Below are 26,119 nucleotides of genomic sequence, written 5' to 3' on the forward strand. Positions count from 1 at the left end.
TCTTACCACCAGTATAGTAGTGAAATAAAATTACATGAAGAGCATCCTTGTAAAAGAAGTGTTTACATCTGTTTAAATGTTAGACTGTTTTAAATTTTTCTAGATGATCAAAATTTACTTTTGGTTTAAGTACATGAAGGAAAGATTTGGAGGAATTGTTTTGTTTGAGCAGTTCCTGCCTGGTGGTAGCTATTAGAATTATGACTAAATGTAAACGTATACTGCTGGAAAAAACTATTTTCATATGGTCTGTGCTTTGGAGTTGACCATTGGGTCTTCCAAAGTTATCTCTTTCTTTCCTGCTGAATAATAGACACTTGATTTGTTGGGGGTTAATGCGATTGGGGAATAATCAGTAAATGAATCAGTAGAAATCTGAAGGTTGTGTTTGGATTGAATGAGGTTGATAGATCAGTGAGAAATCTTAGTCTCAATGATTCTTGCCTATGGAGTGCATGCAGACATTTAGAGAGTTATAGACAGATTCCTGCTGCTGCTGCTAAGTCACTTCAGTTGTGTCCGACTCTGTGCGACCCCATAGACAGCAGCCCACCAGGCTCCCCGTCCCTGGGATTCTCCAGGCAAGAACACTGGAGTGGGTTGCCATTTCCTTCTCCAATGCATGAAAATGAAAAGTGAAAGTGAAGTCGCTCAGTCATGTCTGACCCTCAGCGACCCCGTGGACTGCAGCCTTCCAGGCTCCTCTGTCCATGGGATTTTCCAGGCAAGAGTTGGTAATAAATTCTGTCATCCTCTGATACCATTCCTTTATTCATTTGATTAGCCTTTTATCTGGGGGAATAAAATACGGGAGAAATCTGTGATATTGTTACTGAACCCAGGTCTGACTGTGTCCCAATAAAGAGGTTGGTGAGAAGGAAAGTTTGCTTTATTTTGGATGCTGGCAGTGGGAGGTGGAGAATGCTTGTCCAAAGGCTGACTCCGCACCCCCAATCAGGGGCAAGAGCTTTTATAGACAGAGGGAGGGGCTCCATGCAGAAACAGCGCAATCAGCTCTGACAGTCATCTTGGTCATCAGTGGTCTAATCGGCGTCATCTTCATTGTTTTAAGAACAGTTAGTCTTCCATTCCAGGATTGGTTGGTTCCCGTTTCCTTGAGGCCAGTTCTTGGAATTGTGCAGCTGTGTCGTGGTTACAGTCTGGTCGTCATGTAGTTAACTTCTCTACCTGCTGGTGGTTTCAGGATCTACAAGGGCAGCTCACAGGATATGGCTCAGAATATTATGTATAGCCTTTGAAAAGAAACTAAGGGTCCCTGACTATGCTTAATGACTAAACTATTATTATTTGGTCTCCTTTGACTGTTTTCCTTTGTTTCTGCATTTTCTTGCTTCTCTGATTAAACTTAATTCTTTGGCTAAAGTTTTTCCACAGGCAAAAGGCAGGCTGAGGACATGGGGAGTGAGGCCCTTGGGCCCTGCTCCTTTTCACCATCAGTCACCCTTGTAAGGCCTGTATCCCACCCAGGCCAGAGGAGGAACAAGGTAGCGGCATCTTTACTTCCAGTGTTCTGATTGTCATAGACAGCATAAAGATGTGATGATTAGCTTAAAGGTACTGATAGACTGCTATAAAGTCATCTCTCAACAGGCAGAATCTGGTAAGCAGATTGGATGAGGAAAGTAGAGAGCCACACCAAGCAATTCTGATTTTTTCAGTGCTAAATACAGTCTCTTCAGTATGGGCATGGATGCTATTGCCTTAGCATCTAGGTACTTTGTATTATCTCATTCTTTAGATTAAGTACCAGGCCAAGAAAGAGGTCTATAAAAAGAAAAGGAATAAAAATTTAAGATTCTGAGAGTAATTTTGCTTTTTTGTTTTTGTGTTGAGTAATTCCAAATGTTAAATTTGTATATTTAGTTTTAGGCTACTGACTTGACATCTAAGAATAGATAGATCTTTAAAGAAAAGTGGGCTGAATTTTGAAGAGGAGAGCTGTGCTGTGTTATGGTGATTGTAAATAGTATGTGGTTTGCAGTTCTATTGTGGATTACTTACCACCTGTTCTTTTGTGCGCTGTACCATGCTTAAGCAATGATTAACTAAGGATTGAATTAATAATTTCAGTTTAATCTAAACAGAAACTAATTACATTTATGTGCTTAAAAAACAATTCAAGAGGCTTATCAGGTTAACATAGGTTAACACCTATGAAAGATAAGGGAGTGGAAGTAAAATTGAACACAGAAAGCTTTCAGAGGTAGATTGGCCAGTTTCTTGACTCTTGATGTTTCGAGTTGCCTTCTACTGGGGTAATTTCCCCTTTGTCAGAAGAACTTTAGCAGTTCTTTTAGAGCAGGTCTTCTTTCAGCAAATTCAGCTTCCCTTCATCTGAGGATGTCTTTATTTCATCTTCATTCCTGAAGGATATTTTCACTTGATATAAAATTCTGGGATTCAGTTCTTTTCTTTTAGTACTTGAAAAATGTGTCACTTCTTTCTGGTCTCTGCATGGTTTCTGTTGAGAAATCTGTAGTCCTTTTTTCTTTTTTAAAATATGAATGTATGATAACACATTTACAGGAGACTTGGAAAATACAGAACAAAGTTGCATATGGTTCCACTATATATTACAATTATTTTTAAAGTATATAAATTAGGATTTTTAGTTGAGAAATCTGTAGTCATTTGAATTATAGTTTCCCTATAAGCAGTGTATCACTTTTCCCTAGCTACTTTCAAAATTTTTCTTGGTCTTTAATTTTTACCAGTTGGATTCTGTGATGTCTTGAGTTTGGATTTCTTTGAACTTATCCTTTTAGGAGTTTGCTGAGCTTCTTGAATCTGTAGGTTTATGTCTTTTGACAAAATTGGGAAATGTTAAAAAAATTTTTTTCCTACACTACACTCTTCTCCCTCTAGCAATCCATTGACATAATGTTAGATCTTTTGTTATTGTCTTACAGGTCCCTGAGATGCTATTCATTGTTTTTTTTTTTTCAAATTTTATTTGGTTGTTCAGATTAGATCATTTCTATGGATCTCCACTGACTTGTGCTATTCACCTCTATTCTGCTGTTAATTACATCCTGTGAGGTTTTTTTTTTTTAAATGTTTATTTATTTGGCTGTGTTGTGTCTTAGTTGCAGCATGGGAGACCTTAGTTCCAAGTTTTGTTTTAGTGGTCACTACCTTGTTGGACTCAGACTACAAGTTCTGACCAGTCTTCTCTGAGTTGTAGTTTCAATGTCAGCTTATTTCCAAAGCCGTTACAGAGCTGTTCAGATATGTCTTGTTAGTGGCCATTCTAGGACCTGGAAGCTAGGTCTGACCCCTAGTTCCTCTTTCAAAGTCTGTGCTGTGCCGCTGAGGGTCAGACCCATGCCTTTGCCACTTGAGGGCAAGCCCAGGGGTTCATAAACAACTCTGGATGAGAGTGTTACTTTTCTGAGTTTCTTCCTCTCTCTGATCTCCCTGCTACTTTAGAGTTCTCTGGAGCTTCCTGTTTAGTCATCCAGCCAGAGAACTGGGCTTTATATACCCTGATCAGTTCAGTTCAGTTGCTCAGTCGTGTCCGACTTTTTGCGACCCCATGGACTGCAGCACACCAGGCTTCCCTGTCCATCACCAACTCCTGGATCTTAACTCAAACTCATGTCCGTCGAGTCGGTGATGCCATCCAACCATCTCATCCTCTGTTGTCCCCTTCTTCTGCCTTCAATCTTTCCCAGCATCAGGGTCTTTTCCAATGAGTCAGTTCTTTGCATCAGGTGATGTACCCCGATCCCCTGTATTTTATCATAATTCTGCCTGTATCTGGGGCTACCAGGTAGAGGGACAGAGAGAAAAGATGCAAGAGGAGTTTTGGCCCCTCCTTCTTGGGACCATCACTCCTCTGATTGGAGAGAAAAGATCCCTTCCCTCAGAGTTTTAACTTGCCTACTGTGGTGGATTTCCTAGGTGGTGCTAGTGGTAAAGAATCTGCCTGCAGGTGCAGAAGACATAAGAGAAGTGTGTTCGATCCCTGGATTGGGAAGATCCGCTGGAGGAGGGCGTGGCAACTCCAGTATTCTTACCTGGAGAATCCCCATGGACAGAAAAGCCTGGTGGGCTACTGTCCATGGGATTGCAAAGAGTCGGACATGACTGACTTAACACGTGCAGAGTTCTGAAGATCTGCCGAGTCTTGTTTCCTGCTTATTCAATCAAACATAATCTAGGTACTGCTGTGAAAATTACGACACCATTTCTTTCTTTTTTTAATGACACCGTTTCTGTTTGGGGGAAAAAAAAAAAAAGCTTACAAATGCTTCTTATTCACAACAGAAGCTTAACTTCAGACTGCCTTGAGCTAGGGGTGCAAGAAAATGGAAGGAAAAAAGCATGTGATTTATTTCCACCCCCTTCTACATGATAGGAAAACCCACTCCTGTTCCTCATGCCAGCCCTGGAGGGCTTCTCCTGGAGGTGCCTGTCCTGTTGTGGGTTTTGGTTGTACTACCTCCAGACTGAGAGATAGATGTTGGAGGGAGGAAAGTAGTAAGCTCACCTTCAGTTCTTTGCCTTCCTCCCCGATCCAGTTACTGCTCTTCAGAGTTGCCTCGAGTAGCCACTCCCTTCAGTCCTGGTTTTGGAAATGCATTCAGAGAGTCAGGGTGAGGTGTACTTGCTTGATCTTACCCAGAACCAGAACCTTCAACACCCTCTCTTTTTGTAATAGATTTTTTTTTTTTTGTAATAGATTTTGACGAAATCCTTTAGCTTGCTATAAAAGGAATGTTTGCTCTTTGTGTAAGAGTGGTTATCTCCAGTGATAATCTCTGCTAGTACTTTATATATTCTTTTCACATTTGTTCTGTGAGCATTTGTGTAAGCTTTTTTAAAAACAGAAATGGTGTCATTAAAAAAAGAAATGGCATCATAATTTCTGTAGAAGTTGCTTTTTTTTTTTTTTTTTCATTTAAGGGTAAGAACATTTTTCCATGTTAGTAGATATAGAGCAATGAACCTTACTTTTTAATTGTGAATAGTAAGATTAACAGAGTAGTAACTACCTTTTCATTGCACCAATAAGGGAGCATATTAATTTCCAAGAGCTGCTATGACAAAGTACCACAGACTGGGTGGCTTACACAGACATTCTTTTCCCCACTGTTTTGGAAACTGTAAGTTCCTGATCAAGGTGTGGCAGGCAGGGTTGGTTTCTTCTGGGGCCTTTCTCCCTGATGTGTAGACAGGCATCTTTTCTTCATGTCATCACGCAGTGTTTTTATCTGCTTGGGCTGCCATGACAAAATTCCAAAATTCCATTTAAACAACAAAAGTTTATTTTCTTCTGGTTGTAGAGACTGGGAAATCCAAAATCAAGGTGCTGGGCAATTCACTGCCTGTTGAGGGCAGGCAGCCTTCTTCCTGGCTGGCAGATGAGCACCTTCTCCCTGGGTCCTCATGTGGTGGAGAGAGAACAAATGAGCCCTGGTGTTTGTTCCTTGTCTCATAAACACCGGCCCTACTGGATGAGGGCCCCACCCTTATGACTTCATTTAACCTTTATTACCTTCTCCCAGACTCTGTCTCCAAAGCCAGTCACACTGGTTTCTAGGGCTTTGATGTAGGAATTTGGGAGGGACACAGACATCTGGTGTATAACAGGTGGTCTTCCTTCTGCACCTGTATGTGTCCTGCGTGCGTGCATGCTCAGTCGCTTCAGTCATATTTGACTCTTTGCAACTCTTGTAAACTGTAGCCCGCCTGTCCACGGGATTCTCCAGGCAAAGATACTGGAGCGAGTTTGCCATTTCCTTTTCCAGGGGATCTTCCCTATCCAGGGATCAAACCTGTGTCTCTTAAGTCTCCTGCATTGGCAGGTGGGTTCTTTACCTGCTAGTGCCACCTGAGACATCATTTGTATTGGATTAGGGCTCAAAATGGTCTCCTTTTAACTTTATAAGGCGCTGGGAGAGGATACAGTTAAGTCCATAAAAGTATTTTCTCTACTTAAGCTGAGGCTCAAATATCTTGAGTGATTTGGCCAAGAATGGCAACCTACTCCAGCCAGTATTCTTGCCTGGAGAATCCCATGGACAGAGGAGCCTGGCAGGCTATAGTCCATGGGGTCGCAAAGAGTCGGACATGACTTAGTGACTAAACCACCACCACCACCACACAGCTAGTTAGATGGAACCAGGGTCCAGACCCTGGTGGATTGGCTCCAGAGCCTGCTGTCTGAGCCATCTGTCCAGGCTCTTTTCCCCCAACCCCCACCTTGGCACTGCAATTCTTGGGATAGGCCAAGGATTATTGAATAATCCTATGTTCGATATAATGGCTCTTCCTTTTTTTTCCTATTAGACAACGCTGCATTGAACATGCTTTTGCAATTGTCACTGCACACCTGTGAAAATATTGCTGTCATATAATGCCTAGAAATCAATTTATTTACAGAATCATTATAAAGTTTATTTTTCCAAAATACCCTTAAAAATGAAAACATTTACCCTTGCAGCAATAATGAATGAGAGTGGGGGTTTCAGAAAAGAACAGTGGAAAAGACTGCTTCCTGTCATAGGCTGCAGACAAATTGGAATTGGGGACTTATTGGAGGTGTCACAGAGTTAAACAAAGGTGGTGGTTTCTGTCAAGGTAGGTGGGGTGAAAACGTATCAAGTGATGCCTCCTGGTCAATTCATGACTTGGTATCTTGCCTTTCAGAATTTCGATTCCGACATCAGCAGTGTGGGGATAGACGGCTGCTGGCAGGCAGACAGCCAGAGGCTTCTCAATGAGGTGATGGTGGAGCACTTCTTCAGACAAGGAATGCTAGATGTTGCTGAGGAGCTCTGCCAGGTGAGGATGAAATGAAAACAAGGGAGATCCTTGGGGTTTTTAAGTCTTCTAGCTGTAAGTAGATTGTTACGTTTTAATCACCAGTGCTGACCTCAGTTTACTAGAAAGTCTCTCTCCTTTTTTTTTTTTTTTAAACTTGGTTAAAAATTATAGTCCTAGAACTTGCTATTCAAATTATTTCCTTATTCTTGCCCCAGAATGTTGGTCAAGGGTCAGAAGTGGTGCTACTTTTCCAAACATCTCCTCTTTTGTTTTTTGGGAGGGAGCCAGTGCATTTTACTTAATTTTTAAAACAGTTTTTTATTATTATTATTTTACAGTTGATTTACAGTGTTGTGTTAGCTTCAGCTGTACAGCAAAGTAAATCAGCCATATATATATATATCTCTCCACTCTTTTCTGGACTCCATTTCCATATAGGTCATTACAGAGCACCAAATAGAGTTCCTTGTGGTATACAGTAGGTTCTTAACTTGTTACCTCTTACATATAGTACTGTGTATGCTCAGTCATTTAGTCATGTCTGACTCTTTCTGACCCTGTGGACTGTAGCCCACCAGGCTCCTCTGTCCATGGGGATTCTCCAAGAATACTGGAGTGGGTTACCATTTCTTCCTCCAGAGGATCTTCCCGACCCAGGGGATTGAATCCTTTTCTCTTACGTCTCCTGCATTGGTCAGTGGGTTTTTTACCACTAGTGCCATAAAACATCTCTTTGACGGGAAGGTTAGTATAGCAGAGAAGAGGACAAAGAGGATTATATTTGCTCTTCTAATCTGGCCCAGCTTAAAGAACTTTATCAAACGAATTTCAAGCTAAAATAGACATGAACTTAGAACAGTTTACCAATACCACATAGTCATAATACCAGCAATATTAATTAAGTATTTACTGCCAGCCAAGCCCTGAGTTTATTCCTTACTGTAACCCTGTGAAGAAGAAATTATTTCCCCCATTCTACAGATGAGGAATCTGAGGTCTAGAGAAATAACCTGCCCAAGACCGTACTGCCGGGGTCCAGCCCCAGTGGGATCCAGGGATTCCCTCAGGATGACGGCATCGGCGATTAGAATAGCGATAGCTTAACTAGGTATTAGAGATATAAAGAGTGGTTAAATAGGGATAGCTCAGTGAGAAAATTCAGTAGAGAAAAGAGGCCGAATAACTTGGTTTATGTGGAAAACCAATAAAACTCCAAGACAAGGAGTTTGCATCACCTACGTAGGCTGCAGGCGTCCTCCCGTTCTCCCCAAGGAGAGAAGACACTAAGGCCTCCCCGGTCAGATTTTAGAAGCCCAGGCAAAATTAGTAGGCTTGATGAGCCTCCACGCTCCAGATGGGAATTCAGCCAGGTGAGAGAAAGAACAACATGGGGAGACCAAGCTTTGGTGAGCAAGGCCTGTAGCTTTATTTTCAACAGGGGCTTTTATACCCTAAGTTGCACATAGAGGATAATAGGGGGTGTGAAATCATGCAAAGTCAGCAGTTTTTGATCCTTATTGAGACCAGGCTTTCTTTTCTGCAAATTTATCGTATACAAATGGTTTAGGTGATTTACATCATCTTCTGGCCAGAAGGCCTGTTAACATTTTATGACTCTGATAAAGGTTTGTCAGCCATAAGACTTACTTTCTCTAGGAGTAATTATTTTAAAGTTTGGCACCATCCTCCGAAGGTGTTAGACAAAGTTGCATTCCTATAGGGCAAAGGTGCAGTGGGTTTACAACAAAGAAAAGAATTTATTACCTTAAGGGTCTAAACTTGTTAACACCAAGGCCACTACTTATTTTTTCTACATACCAACTATATTAATTAATACACTTCCAAGGATACAATACAGGGGATGTGGAAACTTGGCAGCAAGCGTTGGCTCAACAATGAAATCTTCTACTAGTTCTATTCTGACAATTTCAAACTCTCCGAGAGGCTCTATACTATTTGAATATCTTAAGCTTCCCCTGCCTCTTCCAGTTGGGAGACTGTAAACAATTGTATGCATAGCTATAGGAGTCCAGGTAAACCTGTCAGGCAAGTTAGAGAGCCATCTGAGGGGTTTGTGAACTAAAACACTCTTGTCACGCCCAGGAACTTTATTAACTGGAGCTATAAGTTAACTCTTTTTTCAGAGAGAGAGAGATGGTGGTGGTGGGGGACAGCCCCCCATAAAGTCAGAGGTGTAGGTGACAGCACAAAGCAGTAAAGTAGGCAAACTCTGGTTTTGGGGGTAGATGCTCGAGAATTTCCAGGGGGACTCCTGAGGCTCGATCCCGCCTTTGCGAGTGTCGAGCCTCCTTCCTCATGACCTTTGCCATGGGCGGAGTTCCTCACGCTGGCTCCCGCCACCGTACAGGTTCTTAGTGGAGGATCTTGGATTCAGTTCCATTTCATGTGTCTTCAAACTCTCTTCTGTGGCTTAGATTTTGTGCTGTTGTATTTTTCATTTAGAAGAGTGAAGGACCATAAGGTTTAAATAATCTAAAGGTAGTCTGTAAACCAGACCTCTGATCTAAGACTTTGCTATTTTAAACAATTTAGATAAGTAGTAACTCAAGTCTTTCTCTATACATTACAGGATTCTGTGTCCATATAAATTTCCTAAAATAAATTGTGTCATTTAAGATTGTTTGTTTACAAGTATCAGAGACCCAAAATACCAATGGCTTAAACAAAAATGAAGTTTATTTCTCTTACACAAGAATAGGAAATAGTAAGCCATCCATGACTTATGTGGTAGCCACATACCATGAAACTCTTAGGGATCTCAGCTCCGTTTAGCTCTGCTGTTTCTAAGGTGACCCCTGTCCTCATGGTCCAGGGAAGCCAGAACCCCAGCTTGACCTTTTTGTATTCCAGGAAGGGACAAAGACATATGTTTGTGTTTCATTGGCCAGAACTTACATTTTGCAAAGCCCAGCTTTATTCCATATGCTTACGTGCCCAGCTAAAATATGGGGTTTACTACTATCATAGGAGGAGGAAGAGGGATACTGGGGCTTAGTCCTCAGTCTCTGCCAGAGAAGTATATGTTAAAAAGAAACTATCTTTAATTATTTACCTCACATTTTATAATGTAGAATATGCTTTTACCGTATCTCTTTACTCTGACTTTTGCTAACAAAAGTTCTTCTGATTTTTTTTCAGGAATCTGGTCTTTCTGTAGACCCAAGCCAGAAAGAACCATTTGTGGAGTTAAATCGAATATTAGAAGCATTGAAAGTCCGAGTTTTGAGACCTGCTCTGGAGTGAGTTACTGAGTTTGTTTTCCTTTGAATACTTTGTGAGAACTCTGTAAGAAAACGGAATTAGAAAACACGTTGAAGATTTTGAGATCTCTCTCTCTTAATCTCATGTGGGGTAGACTTCAGAGTAATCAAGGGAGAATTTTATTTCTTTTAGTCGAGTGCATTTGGGGGATATGCAATTTGAGAAAATGGTTAACACTCATTTCACTTATCAGTTGGTCTGAATTCCCATGAGAGAAGAGGGTTTCTTGTAGCCAGACTAGCTTTATAACTGAAGTACTGTTGTTCAGGGCATCTGAATTTGATATTTGAACTTGCAGAATGTGTGGGGTTTGGTACACATGAAGAGAACAAATGTTGCGGAGTTTTACTCTAATTACCATCATAAAATAGTTCATTGTGAACTTGTCATTGATGTGAATTCTATGAAATTACTGGGTTAGCTGTGTTAAGTATTATACTAGAACAGGGTCAAGGAAAGTTTTTCATAAAGAGCCAGATAAGTATTTTAGGCTTTGCAAGCCATGTATGGTCTCTGTTGCATGTTTTTCTTTATTTCATTTTATAACCTTTTAAAAAGGTAAAAAAAAAAACAAACAACAAAACCCACCTTGGCCATGTGGCATATGAAATAGACAGCAAGTCCTGTTTGGCCCGTGGCCATGGTTTGCTGACCCCTGTCCTAGAATTTTTTAATGTGATAATAATCACATTATTTGTCTTAAAAAGGAAGAAAGGAAAGCTACAAAGTAACAGAAAGAATCTGGGTAATAGAAGCAGTGATATTGTTGTGAGGGCACAGCCTTAGAATCGTAGGATTTTAAAACCGGAAATACATGAGTGCATTGTTGCTGCTAAGTCACTTCAGTCGTGTCTGACTCTGTGTGACCCCATAGATGGCAGCCCACTAGGGTTACCCCAGTCCCTGGGATCCTCCAGGCAAGAACACTGGAGTGGGTTGCCATTTCCTCCTCCAATGCATGAAAGTGAAAAGTGAAAGTGAAGTCGCTCAGTTGTGCCCTACTCGTAGCGACCCCATGGACTGCAGCCTACCAGGCTCCTCCCTCCATGGGATTTTCCAGGCAAGAGTACTGGAGTGGGTTGCCATTGCCTTCTCCGAGCTCATTGTTTCTGGGCGGAAATATAGTTGGGAAGATCCTTGATGAGTTTTATAAATTACACCTTTTTCCCTTCTATTAACCCATTTAAATCTTCATAGCTTAGTTTTTTCTGTTTCTCATCATTTCTCAGTTCTTAGCAAATTCTGAAAGTTCTAAAACCAGCCTAGATGAACAGGCAGAGATAGTAAAAGTCACTCAGTCGTGTCCAACTCTTTGCGAACCCATGGACTATACTGTTCATGAAATTCTCCAGGCCAAAATACTGGAGTGGGTAGCCTTTCCCTTCTCCAGGGGATCTTCCCAACCCAGGGATCGAACCCAGGTCTCCCTCATTGCAGGCAGATTCTTTACCAGCTGAGCCACAAGGAAAGCCCAAGAATACTGGAGTGGGTAGTGGATCCCTTCTCCAGCAGATCTTCCCGACCTAGGAATCGAACTGAGGTCTCCTGCGTTGCAGATGGATTCTTTATCAACTTTCCCTGAGCTATTAGGGAAGCCCTGACAGAGATAGAGCCCTATGTAAATTTATAAATTACAAATTTCTGTATAATTTATAAATATCAGGTAGCTCATTTATTTTCATTCTTTAAAGATATAAATGTCACCCAGCACCACTGTGTACTATGCATATCACTTTTTAGTTTATTTTTATAATGGATTTTTTAGCAGGTTTCATTGTGACACACCCTTATAAGATGAAATTTAATCAAATGCCTCAAACACCCTCTTAAATATGGCAGTCACTCTTGTCTCTACTTTCATATTCCACCTAAATGATTAAACTCTAAAGGAGAGTGAGGGAGCCTAAATATAAAAGTGTGATGGGTTTCTCAGTTGTTCTATAGTGATTTAGAAATGATATGTAAGTTGTTAATTGAGGTAATATTCATTTATCTATTAATTTCTCAGATTTTTCATCAGACTTTTATTGAGTGCTTATTACTATGTATCAGAGACTATACTAAGTATTTGGACTGCCTTAGCCCTCAAACTACTCAAGGTTTTTTCCTTTTAAACTGAAGAAAATTCATAAGACTCTTTTAACTGTGTATTTTTCCTGTAAGATCTCAAGTTTCTTACTGATAACGATATTATATATATCAGTTATTTCTGTAAATGTCTTTTGTTATTTGTAGCCTTAAGCAGTGCCTCTCAGGCAAAGGAAGGACTCATTCCATCTGCCTGGCAGTAACAGTGGAAATTTCTCTGCAGTTGTCTCTTAGTATCCATGGGACATTGGTTCCAGAAACCTCTGTGGATACCAAAACTCACAGATACTCAAGTCCTTTATGTAAAATGGCTTGTTACTTTTGGCCCTTTGTATTTGAGGTTCTGCAACCTTGGTGCTGAGGGCCAACTATACAATAAAAATGTTCTTGTTACATTTTTCTGGGAATAGTGCCACATTAAGTATCTGCATGTGGGATGTAGTGATAATTACAGTTATCTCTCTTGGAGTGCTTACTATTAATATATGCCTCACGTTGTTCTAAGCGGTTTGTATGTATTAACTTATCAGTCCTCATAATAACCCTATGAAGTAAGTACTCAGTTTACCGAGGAGGAATTAAGCCTGGAAGGTGCTCCATGGGAAAAAAAGGATATGGAGTCAGAAGGTTAATTGAGGAAAGCTTCATGTGGTAGTCTCTAGTACTCTCCTCTAAAAGATTTACTTTCGCATACTAGATAGGCCATCTGCAGTTCTACGATAAAGAAACTCATTTAACTCTGTGAAATCCGTGTTTCCCGTGCATAATTAACCAAAGAATCCTTCTCTCCTTTCACCCCCAATAACACCTACTAAATAAAACTCACAAAATTGGAGATCTGTGGAATTATAGGGGTTTCCTTGGTGGCTCAGATGGTAAAGAATCAGCCTCCAAATGTGGGAGACCGATAAGTTTGGAAAGTGTTAGTTTAATACAAATATCCGTTACAGAAACTCAAACTTTTCCAGTTCTTGCCAGTTATTGGTGGATGCAAAGCAGGTATTTACTCAACATCTTTTATGGGCAAAGTTGGGACTGCCCAGGTGGCTCAGTGGTAAAGAATCAGCCTGCCAGGGCAGGAGACGCATGAGACACAGGTTCGATCCATGGGCCAAGAAGATCCCTGGAGGAGGAAATGGCAACCCACTCCGGTATTCTTGCCTGGAAAATCCCATGGACAGAGGAGCCTGGTGGGTTATAGTCCATAGGACTGCAAAGAGTCAGACACAACTGAGCCACTAAGCACATAGCTCCCACGTGGGCAAGGACCCACGTACTCAGCTTGAATCAAAAATTTAAAAATGTGGGACATGAATTTCCAAGATTCTGGTTCAGAAACACTGGAGAGAATCTTTCATATTTCACGTGTGGCATCTTCTCTTTGTACCCGGAAGCATCGTGGAAGCACCCAGGAGAGGAAGAAGAGGGTGAGAGACTGCAACAGTTCCTTCAGGCAGCCTGGCAGTTGAGACAGAGGCCAGCAAGAAAGGTTAATATGGCTGGAGTTGACTAGATGGGAGGACTAGATGAGAAGGAAGTCTGGTGAGTGTTGTCAGCTATTAATTGCAACCAGTAAAAGACAGTGGAAAGAAGGTGGTAAAGAAGGATGATATGGCAGAGAGAAGCGACAGAAGAACAACTAATTATACATACAGTCAGGATCCTGCATACTCTTTTGTTCCTGCCCCTGTATTTCTGAGTTTGTGTGCAGATTTTTCTCCTCACTCAGATCACCCTATTTTTTGAGTTCCTCTTGGCACCTCGCAGAGTGCTTATTTCATTGTAGGCATTCAATAAATGATGGAATAATTTGAAGAAGAACTTTGAACAAACATGACCTCCTCCTTCATGTGGCAGATAGAAGCAAAGTCAAAAATAACTAGAGTCAATGGGAGAATAACAGTAACTTAATATGATGAGATGGAGAAAATTAGAAAAATAGAAACTGTCCTTGTAGACATGTACCAGTTGCTGACATTTTGAAAGTGCTATCTTGAGAGGAAGCCAGATGGTTGCCTTCCTAAATATTGCCTTGGTGGATTTGCCACGGTCTAGAATTTGACTTTCAACCTTGCATACTTGGAAACTCATTTTCTTTTTCCTCGAACACCCAAAGCAGGCCCAGGGGCCTCATAGCACTTGTTTAGAGGAATTTGAAGTTCTGTTTGCTAAGCTTCAGGGGAATGCCATAAGGAAACAAAAACTAATTGAATGATTATAATACAGAGGGATGTTCTAGAATTTTTTCACAGAAGAAAGAGTATTTCATTAGTCTAGACCACTGCAGAGTTTTAGATTGAACAGGTCATGAACAGTACAGGCAAGCTCTGAAATATGAGAGGACTCCATCTCTAAGCTTAGTAATTAGGTGAGGCTGGAAGTAAAAGCCACAGCGGGTATGAGGTGAGCTTGCCATTGTGGTTTCTTGGAGGTGTGTGTGAACAGTGGTTTTGAAGTGAAGAAATTACTTGCTGGAGTTAGAGAAATTGTGGTATCAGTGACTAAAACACTGTTTATAAGCAGAGAAAAGTTTTAGAAAATGGAGGTTTTAGAAAAGTTTTAGAAAAGCCAGCAAGGATGTCTGGTCACGGAGCCTTGATTACTACTAGAAAAGAGAGTGACCGTGATTAAGCTGTTTCTGGTGTCTGTTTTGTTATTAGTTTCGTCTTCCTGCAGGTGGCAGTCTTGCTGACTCGGGTACTTTTAATAGCCACATAGACCCACAGAATAAAGGCTCTCATAGGTGTCGCCTGTACCATTGGAGAAAAGGGATCAAGGTTTCAACAAGTTGGGTTTGTCTCCCCTCAGTTTGAGTGTTTTTGGTTTTGTTTTCTTCGTTTTTGGTTTTGTTGAGTGGTGTGTGCATGCTTAGTTGCTCAGTCACCTCTGACTCTTTCCACCCTCATGGACTGCAGCCTGCCAGACTGCTCTGTCCATGGGAGTTCTCAGGCAGGAATCCTAGAGTAGGTAGCCATTCCCTTCTCCAGGGGATCTTCCCAATCCAGAGATGGAACCCGGGTCCCTTCGTTGCAGGTGGATTCTTTATCGTCTGAGTGCTGGCTCTTTTTAATTCTGAATGGGCCAAAGAGGTAAGTTGAGGAATGGGATACAGTTTTAACTCACTGTGTCCATGCATTGAATCCAGTGGAAAAAGAGCAACTCTGTTAAAAAGAAGATAATTGAAAATGGAAAGAGGTGCCCAGTGGAAAGAAGATAGGACAGAAGAAAGGTCAATGGAATGTAAAGGCCAAAAGGGGAAAAAAAAAACATCTGGTGTGAGGACATCATTTTCTGTTGTCTGGCCAAAGTTTGCATGAAGTTGCAAGGACAGTCAGTGCTTCTCAGGAGGAAGAAGAGACATGGCCATCTCTTATCTGGATGCATCGTCACCAAAGACTTGAGGATTATTGGAAACAAGTGGGCAAACCATGACTACAGAGAAACTGAGAATTTTCTTTTCAAAAGAAGGGAAAATTGAAATAAAATATCCCTGAGAGGAAGTGTTTAAAAAGGATAAGGAGCTGAACTAGGCCAGGAGGGGAGCTAAGGGAGACTCTGGAATTTGTTCTTATACAATGCTGATGTGTTATTAATTTAGGCTTATCAAACACTTGGTTTTGTGGTGGGAAATTAGCATTAAATAAGGCAATGTCATAAATACTTAAATAAATAAAGTACATACTTAAATATGTACTTTATTAAAAAAATCACCCGTCTGTAGAACTGTACTGTCCAACATGCTGGCCACACATGACATCTGTTAGGCATGCCCACCACACTCTGCGTGACTAAGACCCTCATGTAAAAGTTAAGTGTGAATGTGGTGGTTTAAAGAGGTTCAAATGTGAATCACTGCCCTTTGTGTGGTTTCTTAAATAGCATATAAGAAGGACAGAGATTCACACCAGCTCTGAGATGAGTGAAATGTTAGTAGTTCCAGCGATGGATTCAACTCATATCTGAGGAGTCACCATTTGCCGGTAACCTCAGAAATGAAATGTTTAGCTATCCTAAAGCAAAATGATAGGGTTCCTCACTGTTTTGGGCTGAACTTTGGTTTTTTCCAATCTCTGAATTTTTTAAGCCCTTGATTTTGGTCACCAGTAACATTCAGCCAAGTCTACCCCTGTGGAGTAATGCCTGCCACTCATTTCCCTGACCTTCTGCTTTTACCCCCAGGAAGATAGCCCCAACATAGATAGAAAAAGAAGATATTTTTGAACCTTTTAAAAAATGCTGTGAGACTTAGAGAATGAACTTACGGTTGCTGAAGGGGAGGGATAGTTAGCGAGTTTGGGATGGACGTGTACGCACTGCTATATTTAAAATGGATAACCAACAACGACCTCTTGTACAGCACATGGAACTCTGCTCAATGTTATGTGGCAGCCTGGATGGGAGGAGATTTGGGGGAGAATGGATACATGTGTATGTATGGCTGATTCCTTTCACTGTTCATCTGAAACTATCACAGCATTGTTAATCAGCTCTACCCCAGTACAAAATAAAAAGCTCAAAAGGAAAAAAAAAATGCTGTGAAAGATCGTAGTGGAATGTGCCGTAGGAACTGGCAAGAGGCATTTTTCATTGGAAAAGACTCTGATGCTGGGAAAGATTGAGGGCAGGAGGATGAGATGGTTGGATGGCATCACTGGCTCAGTGGACATGAGTGTGAGCAAACTCGGGGAGATGGTGAGGGACAAGGAAGCCTGGCATGCTGCAGCCCATGGAGTTGGAAAGAGTCAGAAACAACTTAGCAGCTGAACAACACCAACCAGAAACAGAAACCAACCCAGGCCGGCAGGATGGTGGGAGGAGAGAGGGAAGCAGACCAGTGCTGTCAGTTAGTCCTGGAAAAGAACAGCTAGCTTGAAGGTGGAATCTTGTTTTAATTATTTTTGGAATAATAAGGAAATGCTAAACATGGAACGAATAATGGGCCAAGTCCCTTTGGAGGCCTGACAGTGAAGATAACGAACACTTCCCATTTCTGTATGATAATTGTGTGGACGTGGGTTGCCTCTGACTTCATCACCTAAGTAAGTGGTGTTGTTTTGGGGTCTTTTTATGAACGAGGCCCAGAAGGTCTTATTAGCGCTACAGTGAACCAGAACTGTGACATAGGTGACCTTACTGGGTGTCATTTTGTTTGGTTTGCAGTGTTTCTCTAAACCCGGAATGGTTCCACAGCGGGCGGTGCTCTTGTGGTGAACACTGGGAGATTTGGAAGCAGATTTTTTTTTTTTTAGAAACTACAGTAAAGCTAATAATTTACCTGAATGTTGACATTTACCTTGCTGCTCATAGTGTGTGTGCGTGTGTGTATTTGTGTGTTAACGTTAGTCGCTCAGTCGTGTCCGACTCTTTGCGCTCCTCTGTCCATAGAATTCTCCTGGAAAGAATACCGGAGTGGGTAGCCATTCCCTTTTCCCGGGGGTCTTCCTGACCCAGGGATCAAACCCCAGTCTCCTGCGTTGCAGGCAGATTCTTTACCATCTGAGCCACCAGGGAACTGGTTATAGTGTAGTGGGTGTTAGTGTTTTAAAAAATGAAAGATCAGAAATCTTCTGCCAGAAGTGCCATGAACCAGAATACAGCACCCCATTCCTTTATTAACTGTTTTTTTGTCTTTCGTCGTGTGTCTCCGGAGCTGTGTGGACAAGTAGTTTTTGGTGCCAGTTGTAGTTTTGTGCTCTTGTAGTTTCATGTGCTTCATTGTTTTTGGATTTGATGATTTTCAGGTTAATTAAGGTGGTGACTCCCTTCTACCCCTTACTCCTGCTCAGTGAATCAAACACCCACATATTCAGTGTGAACTTCTAGTGGAGAAAACTTCAAAAATTTTTGAAGGGAGTTAGCTGATACATGCTGATTCCCAGAGAGTTGTTTTTAGAAAAATCAAAGTAACACTGAGTATTATATAGAAGTGCCCAAGTAACTTTTAGATTGTCACTTTTTAATTAATGATTTTAGAGAATATTATGCTTATCTATTCAGTAAACACATATTAAGTAGCTGATGATTGTCGATTTGTGCCAGTCTCTGGGCTCACTGCTTTAACCTGCCCTGTCATTTAATGCTCATAACACTATGAGTTGCCCCCATTTTATAGTAAGGAAACGGATGTGAGTGCATTAAGTAACAGATCACCACGATTCACACCACGGAGCCAGCATTTAAATCCATGCATGTTTGGAGAAGGAAATGGCAACCCACTCCAGTAGTCTTGCCTGGGAAATCCCATGGACAGAGGAGCCTCGCGGGCTATAGTCCATGGGTCACAAAGAGCCGGACATGACTTAGCAACTAACAACGACATATGGCTCTACTGACCTGCTCTATCTTGTGCCCCTTCAAAGTAGGGGGTGCCAAGCTGAGCAAGGCAGAACTCCCGCCTTAAGAGACCATCCTCCTAAGTGGATTGTGAGAGGTTCGAATAAAAAACATCTAGAGTTCAGTGGATGAAGAGATTATTAGGAAACTTACAGAAAATGTAGTAATTGAGCCTGGGCCTTGAATTTTTCAGTTCTGTTCTCAGCTACTCAGTTTGTTCCATTGTACTTTTGTAAAAATACAACTGCTCCCTACACTGGGAGAAGGGACCGTGGCTCCTCATTTCATGGAAGGAACAAGCGTTCTTGCCAGACCAGCTCTGCTCCACCTAAACACGGTGCTGCTGATGGTGATGCAGGTTGCTGCATCAGGTTGTCTGAATATGTTTGCATGTTTTTCTTGGCGTGCACTTCTCTCCACCTCCATTCTGTTCTCAGCAGCCCTCTTAATTTCCTCCTTTGATTCTTCACACCACATCACAAATGCCTCCAGCTCACCCTATTGGCCCGCCACTGTGTTTTCTCCTTCCCTATGTTGCATAACCTGCCCTCTGGGTTTTCAGCCTCCCCTCCTCCCAGAAAGAAGAATGGATGGGGCAGAGACCTCAGTGGTGGTAGACCCGGTTCCTCAAACTTCTTTGTTCTTTGTACCACTCCGGGCCATCTTTGTCTTTATAAAGTAACCTCTTGCCTCCGAAATCCTTATTTTTTTTCCTCTCCTGTTTCTTTTCTCTACCGAACCTATGGGCAATTCTCACTGCACAATTCCCAGTATGCCCAAATTTCACAGTTTAGTGAGATAACACCAGTTCCTCAGCAACACAGTTCAGATTTCAGTCACCATGGTATATTGCGAGTAGGTACATAAAATACAAACTTCTCTGCCAGCTTTTCAGTCGTGGATCACAACATAAATAACAGATGTGCAGCATGGTCACGGCCAGTCACGTCACTGCTCTTTAGTCTCTTGGTGCTTGGTCACAGCATATCTGTTACTCAGTTCACCCTCAGACAGCAAGTGTGTGGCTCTATTGCCTCCTCACCTCCTGGTAATAAGCCCACGTGACATATTACAGAAAGGGATCATTGAAAGACAGGCTTGGACAACAAAGATGAATTACTAGAGGTGAAATTGAATGCATTGAGGATGATTTGAAAATGATGACAGCAAGGGAAAGCTGGGATGAGAGCTAGACTTACAGGAAGCTGTGGTATGAGGCATATTGAAAAGTCCTATGGGGACTTCCCTGGTGGTGCAGTGGCTAATATTCCATGCTTCCAGTGCAAGGGACCTGGGTTCAATCCCTGGTCAGGGCACTTGATCCCACATCCAGCAACTAAAGATCCTGCATGCCACAACTAAGATCCGGTACAGCCAAATAAATAAATATTAAAGTCCTATGAATGTAAAAACCAAGTTGAAGTTGCTTCAACACCTTTTAATGTAAGTTGCACTAGGAACAGAAAGCTGCTTGTGGTTTAAATGATGGAGCATTTACTTCTACTTTGTATTGAAGACTGTAAAAACAAACAAACAAAAACCCATAAAACCTTGCCATTCTGGGGACTTCCCTGGTGGTCTAGTGGTTAAGAATCTGCCTTGGTGTTACAATTGGACTGCATTAACCTTAGTGCCAGTTAAGGATCCAAGGCTTACTTAAATTTAAGTAAATATTTCCAAGATCCAAGTGATTACTATTTTTAAAAATTACTTTGATTTTGAGGTCAGAGGAGCTTCATGATTAGACTCTAAGATGCGGCTGCATCAGCAGATTGATTAGAGTATTGATATATGGATTTGCAGTCCTTTGGGGAAGGATAGGATCCAGTGAGGGCTTCTCTGGTGGCTCAGACGTAAAGAATCTTCCTGCAATGCAGGAGACCTGGGTTCCATCCCTGGGTGGGGAAGATGCTCTGGAGAAAGGGATGGCTACTCACTCCAGTATTCTTACCTGGGAAATCCCATGGACAGAGGAGTCTGGAGGGCTATAGTCCAGTAGGTCGAAGAGAGTCGGACGTGACTGAGCAACAAGCACACATACAGGATCCAGTGAAAGTGCTGTCTGTGAAGTCTAATGCCAGTCAACTGATTCATTACAAGTAACTTGAAACACTTTACTTTCGTATTGGGTTGACCCATAAGTTCATTTGAGATTTCCGTAGCATCTTAATGGAAACACCCGAACAAACATATTGGCCAACTCAATAGTAGAGTAGCTCAGTTTAGATTCTGAGGGTCCTTGGTGAATTGGGTTAAATGGGGAATGTCTAACTGAAGATCAGATTAGAGAAGAATGTGATACTTGACATCTTCTACATGTCAATATGTTTAGAGAAATAAAGCAGTGTTTCTTACCACTTGCTTGCAAATTTGATTTTAACAGCTGGCTGATAGACTTTTCTGCTTTAGCGCTCACCTTTAACTGGTAGTCCCGGCTCAAGATAGTAATTCCAACTTTTTGTACTACAGAGGCTGATGTCACTGAACTTGGGATCATTCGGAACTGCTATATCGTTCCTTCTCTTATTAGCAGTGTTGGTACAGACCTTTCTGGCACTGAACACACTACATGGTATTTTTATAGCTTTATCTGCCTGATTAGATCAAAAGCATCTTGAGGGTAAATACCTATGTTTACTATTTTTAATCTAAAAGCAAGTAGCACAGAATCTTGCAGCAGTGCAGTGTCGTGTTAGTTTCTGCTGTTCAGCAAAGTGAACCAACTATATGTATACACATATCCCCTCTTTTTTGGGTTTCCTTTTCATTGAAAATTTAAACATAGATGATTCTCCTTCAGAATCTTCTGATACATTTATAAACATAACAGTTTTAACAGGACGAGTAGTGGATCTAGGCAGCCGGTAGTGAATCTCATGAGTGACGTCGGCTTCAACGTGTGGCCTTGTACAGTTCCAAATATGTCAGAATCGATCTTGTCTTGATGTAAAACCTTATTAAATAGTAATTGTCATCTAATTTAATGTTTTTCTTTCTTTCACTGGCTGCAGAGCATCTTTTGGTATAGTTTATTTTCTTTACAAAGCCTCTGGTCCTAAGGGTTGATGTTACCACCAACTTCCACAAGATGGCAGACTAAACACACTTCTGTTGTTAGGTTTCAAACCACTTTTAACATACATGCCTGTGCTTTTTATTACTGTTGAATCATTTTTTGCTTTTTCTTCAGATGGGCAGTATCAAACCGAGAAATGCTCATAGCCCAAAACAGCTCCTTGGAATTTAAGCTACACAGACTGTATTTTATTAGCTTGTTAATGGGTGGAACTACAAATCAGCGAGAGGCATTGCAGTATGCTAAAAATTTTCAGCCATTTGCTCTAAATCATCAAAAAGGTGAGTCTAGAGTCTGAGGGTTTTAATGGTTGAAACAGGGCTAAAGCTGCCACTGGAATTTGTTTGTCTTAAGTAGATGTAACATGTATTTGCTAAGAAACTGAAACAATTGTAGATGATAATCACTTAATTAAAAAGCTCTTGACTGGCTCTAGAACAGAAGTGAAATACTAAAGCCTCTTGATTGAGGGAATTCCCCGAAAGTCCAGTGGTTAGGACTCTGTGCTCTCACTGCCAAGGGCCCCAGGTTCAATCCTAGTTGGGAAACTAAGATTCTACAAGCCATGCGGCAAGGCTTAAAAACAGAAAGTCTCTTAATTGAAAAGCCAGAAAGAAACCTTACATTTTGGAGGATGCTGTTAAACTAAGAGGAAATAAGGTGTGTTCTTGTTCCACCACTCGCCCCGCCACCTCCTGTGCTGCTGTTGTCACACAGCCAGACGTCTGAAGGCGCACCAGGGTGGCAGCACTGAGCCCCAGGGATCAGTGTGGGGCTGGCTGGTTTCACAGCCAAAGATGGTAATGGCCCCACTTACGACACAGTGGTTACTCCTCCAGATAATGGTAATCACACTGTGCTGTAAGAATAAAATAATTATACATTCAATATTTAGTGCTTTCCTTTTCTTGTTTTCCTCTGCGCTGCTTCTTTAAAAGACAGCAAGCTTAAGGACCAGAATTTTAAAAGACATTGTTAATAAGTTATTTTTATGCTGTGTCCACTGGGGAAATTCTTGCCTTTTTCAGTGTATAACTTGCAAACTCTTGTTTCAAGTGTGAGCATCCACACCTCCAAATTGCTGCTGCTTCTGTTTAGACATTCAGGTCTTGATGGGGAGCCTCGTGTACCTGAGACAAGGGATTGAGAACTCACCGTATGTTCACCTGCTTGACGCAAACCAGTGGGCTGACATCTGTGACATCTTCACCCGGGATGCCTGTGCCCTCCTGGGGCTCTCCGTGGAGTCCCCACTCAGTGTCAGGTATGCACACTGTCCGGTCTAGTTTTTGTTTATTTTTGAGGGTTCACTGTGCGCTATAGTTGGTTCTCGTTTGTTAACTATTTTTACGTAGTAGCATGTATATGTTGATCCCAGTCCATCCCATCCCCCCCTTCCCCCCTTATCCCCCTTATCCATAAGTTTGGTCTCTACACCTGTGACTCTTATTTGGAAATACTTTGCAGATAAGCTCATCTCTACCATTTTTCTAGATTCCACATGTGTACGTTATATACATAGTATATATTATATATAATTACATATATAATATATGTTATAAATTATATATAATACATATAAATAATATACATTATATATATCATACATTATATATACAATATTTGTTTTTCTGACTTACTTAATTCACTCTGTGTGACAGTCTTTAGGTCCATCCGTGTCTCTGCAGATAGCACAATTTTGTGCTTTTTAATAGCTGAGTACTATTCTATTGTATATACGTGTCCTGTCTCTTTTTGAAACGTTCATCACATTGATCAGTTCTGCTTAATTTGTGGTCTGGTTCTTGATGTTTAAAGCTGAGAGAACGTTTGTCTTTCTCAAGAAGAGTATAGATGGTATTTCAGGAGATCATCACACTTGGCGACAGTTTTAGAGGAGCAGTTAGCAGAGTGTGATCCTTTGAGTCTGTGATCCTTTGGGGGTCTCTGAGAGCCTTTCCCACTTTGTTCACATGGTGGGTTCAGTAAACTCCATGTTTGAATTATGAGCTAAAGGACTAGTTGCTTTTTCCTGGAACACAGTTTTTACTTGAAAATCCACTGAAACACTACAGTTACTCACACTCAGCCTTTTGGCAGACATCTATTCAGATGAATGAAGTAGGCCTCTCATGTCAGGGAAAGCAACTGGTGGTGTCTTTTGCCACAGTGATGGAATTTTTAAGCTAAAATAGAAATTTGGGGAAACTTGAACCCAGCACTGTGAGCTTGACAGCTTCCCAGTGCTTAAAGACATTTCTGATGAAATTGGTGGTGATAATAATTTTAATTTTTCGATGTATAATAAAACGTGCTAGCTCTTAGAAGAGCAGTATGATCTTACAAAATCACGCATGAGTCAAGGATTCATTCAGAGTTCCAGACCACTGGGTTTTAGTAGAGCAGAGTACAAAAAATACTCGACGTAACAGCAAGGATTCAGATTCCACTTTGCAGCTCACCTTTTTAACAGACTGCTACTTTGTGGTGTTTCAGTGAGACATTAAAGAAGAAGATCCACAATTATATGAAAAGGCAATTAAAGTGCTACATATCTGTGTGAGACTGGATTTTTTTTCCATTTCAACGGGAAGAATACATTGCAACAGACAATGCAGAGGAGGGTATAAGAATCCAGTTGTCTTCTGTTAAACTGGAGGTTAGAAAGATATGCAAAAACAGAGAACAGTGCTGCTCTTCTCACAAGGTTATTTTTGGCTTGGAAAATATAGTTATTTTTTGTGAGAGTGTTATCTATCACATGTAATATATTTATTATTTTCAACATTTAAATTTTAAACATTTCCCAATTTTACTTTGTAATACAATAAATAATGATGGAACCCACAAAACCAAACACCCTTTGAGATCCTTAATGTTTCAGCCTGTAAAGCATTCCTGAGATCAAAAGGTTTAAGAACCTGTTTCAAGAACTGACTCTTGCAGCTCTTCAATTCGTTTGATTCCTCTAGTGTTTTGAATCCCTGCTCTGTCCAGGCATTGTGTGGGACACAGAGATGAATCGGGGCAGCCTGTGTTCACAGGGGTCAGAGTCCTACGTAGGAGACAGTGCAGTTCACTTTAACATGCTGTGGGGCTGCAGGGTCGGGTTCCCTGGGACAGACTTGAAGTGGGGGGAGACAGACGTGCAGGAGGTTTACTGGGATCACCGGCTGCAGGGAGCGAGAGCAGCAGGATCAGGCTGAACTCTGAACTCTGTCACCAGAGGCCTCAGCCCACCCCTGCGGCACTCTGGAGCTGCAGTGGCTGGTAGGGTCATCCCAGTTGGGACAACTTCTGTGTGATCAGGCGGAGCTGTCTTAGAATGTGACCCTGGTCAGGTCGCTTCCTTCAGGTGAGGGCAGTCTTGAAGAGGGACTCAGCAGAGAGTTGACTGGACTCAGCAGAAAGTTGACCGCCGGCACTTGTAAATCTGAGAAGTGTGTACTTTCTGCCCTGGCTCTCCAGGGTGATCCAGGTCTGGAAGGGGCTGTGCAAGGAAACGTTTCAGAGTGTCATTAATGCTAAGAATTCTGTGTGGGGGGCCACAGTTCCTGAGGCACTAGCCTGCTGTTTCCCCTTTGCCTGGCAAAGAAATCCACTCTCCTTCTCCTACGCTTGAAAGAAAAAAAAGAATGTGCATGTGTGGACATGTGCACACATGTATGTGCGCACACACTACTTCAGCAAAACAGATGGCTTTATCATACCTAGAATCCAATGGGACCCTCTGCACACAGCATGCAGGCTGGAGGAATTGGTGTTGCCTGGGACCAAGCTTTCTGCCACCTGGTCTGGCTTTAACATTTCCTTTTCTGCCCTCCAGTTTCTCAGCAGGTTGTGTGGCGCTGCCAGCTTTAATTAACATCAAAGCTGTGATCGAACAGAGGCAGTGTACTGGCGTTTGGAACCAGAAAGATGAATTACCTGTGAGTGCCATTTCCTATTGGTTATTACCTCTCCCATCAAGAGAACGTGGATGCGATGGATTTTAAATGCTTATTTTGCCTTTTAATCAGGAAATTTTATTGTAGCCATTTGACAGGGATTCTTTTATCTGTACGGAGACATGATTAAACAGTAAAAGCAGGGTAGGTAGTAGTGTTAGCCACTCAGTCGTGTCTGACTCTTTGTGACTCCGTGGACTGTAGCCTGCCAAGCTCCTCTGTCTATGGAATTCTCCAGGCAAGAATACTGGAGAGGGTTGCCATTCCCTTCTCTGGGGGATCTTCCCCACCCAGAGTTCGAATCCTAGTCTCCTGTATTGCAGGCAGATTCTTTACTATCTGAGCCATAGGTACATTTTGGAGGCATTGGAGTTTTCTTACCATTTTGATTTATAGCAGCAGCGACAGCTAGTGAAGGAATAGGTCAGAAGGGGGAAGGGTGGATATACTGAGGCATGAGTGGTGTTCTAAGTGCTGTCGACTTCAAAAAAAATGTATGAGAGTTGTGAGTTAAGTTTTATTGGAGACAGAATGAGGACCACAGCCTAGGAGACAGCACCTTAGATAGATATGAGGAGATGCAAGGATTGGGCTCAGAATA

At 41.7% G+C, this 26,119-nt stretch overlaps 1 protein-coding gene across 6 annotated transcripts in view; it reads left to right on the forward strand.

The window, feature by feature from the left end:
* The window catches only part of RMND5A (required for meiotic nuclear division 5 homolog A), a 60,635-nt gene that overhangs the window by 27,171 nt on the left and 7,345 nt on the right, over nt 1-26,119 (forward strand). For 4 of the 6 annotated variants that reach the window (XM_086326611.1, XM_086326612.1, XM_086326613.1 and 1 more), the window contains 5 exons: nt 6,676-6,810; nt 9,952-10,052; nt 21,686-21,852; nt 22,670-22,835; nt 25,398-25,500. In XM_086326611.1, coding sequence (XP_086182737.1) covers nt 6,676-6,810; nt 9,952-10,052; nt 21,686-21,852; nt 22,670-22,835; nt 25,398-25,500 — 672 coding nt within the window. Of the gene's footprint in view, nt 1-6,675; nt 6,811-9,951; nt 10,053-12,309; nt 15,349-17,322; nt 19,315-21,685; nt 21,853-22,669; nt 22,836-25,397; nt 25,501-26,119 lie in introns of those variants that run through there. The other 2 variants (XM_086326615.1, XM_086326616.1) reach the window with 2 other exon arrangements.

This window comes from Bos grunniens, chromosome 11 (genome assembly GCF_055505025.1).
Source record: "Bos grunniens cultivar Pamir isolate PY7600 chromosome 11, Bosgru_T2T1.0, whole genome shotgun sequence".
NCBI lineage: Eukaryota > Metazoa > Chordata > Mammalia > Artiodactyla > Bovidae > Bos > Bos grunniens.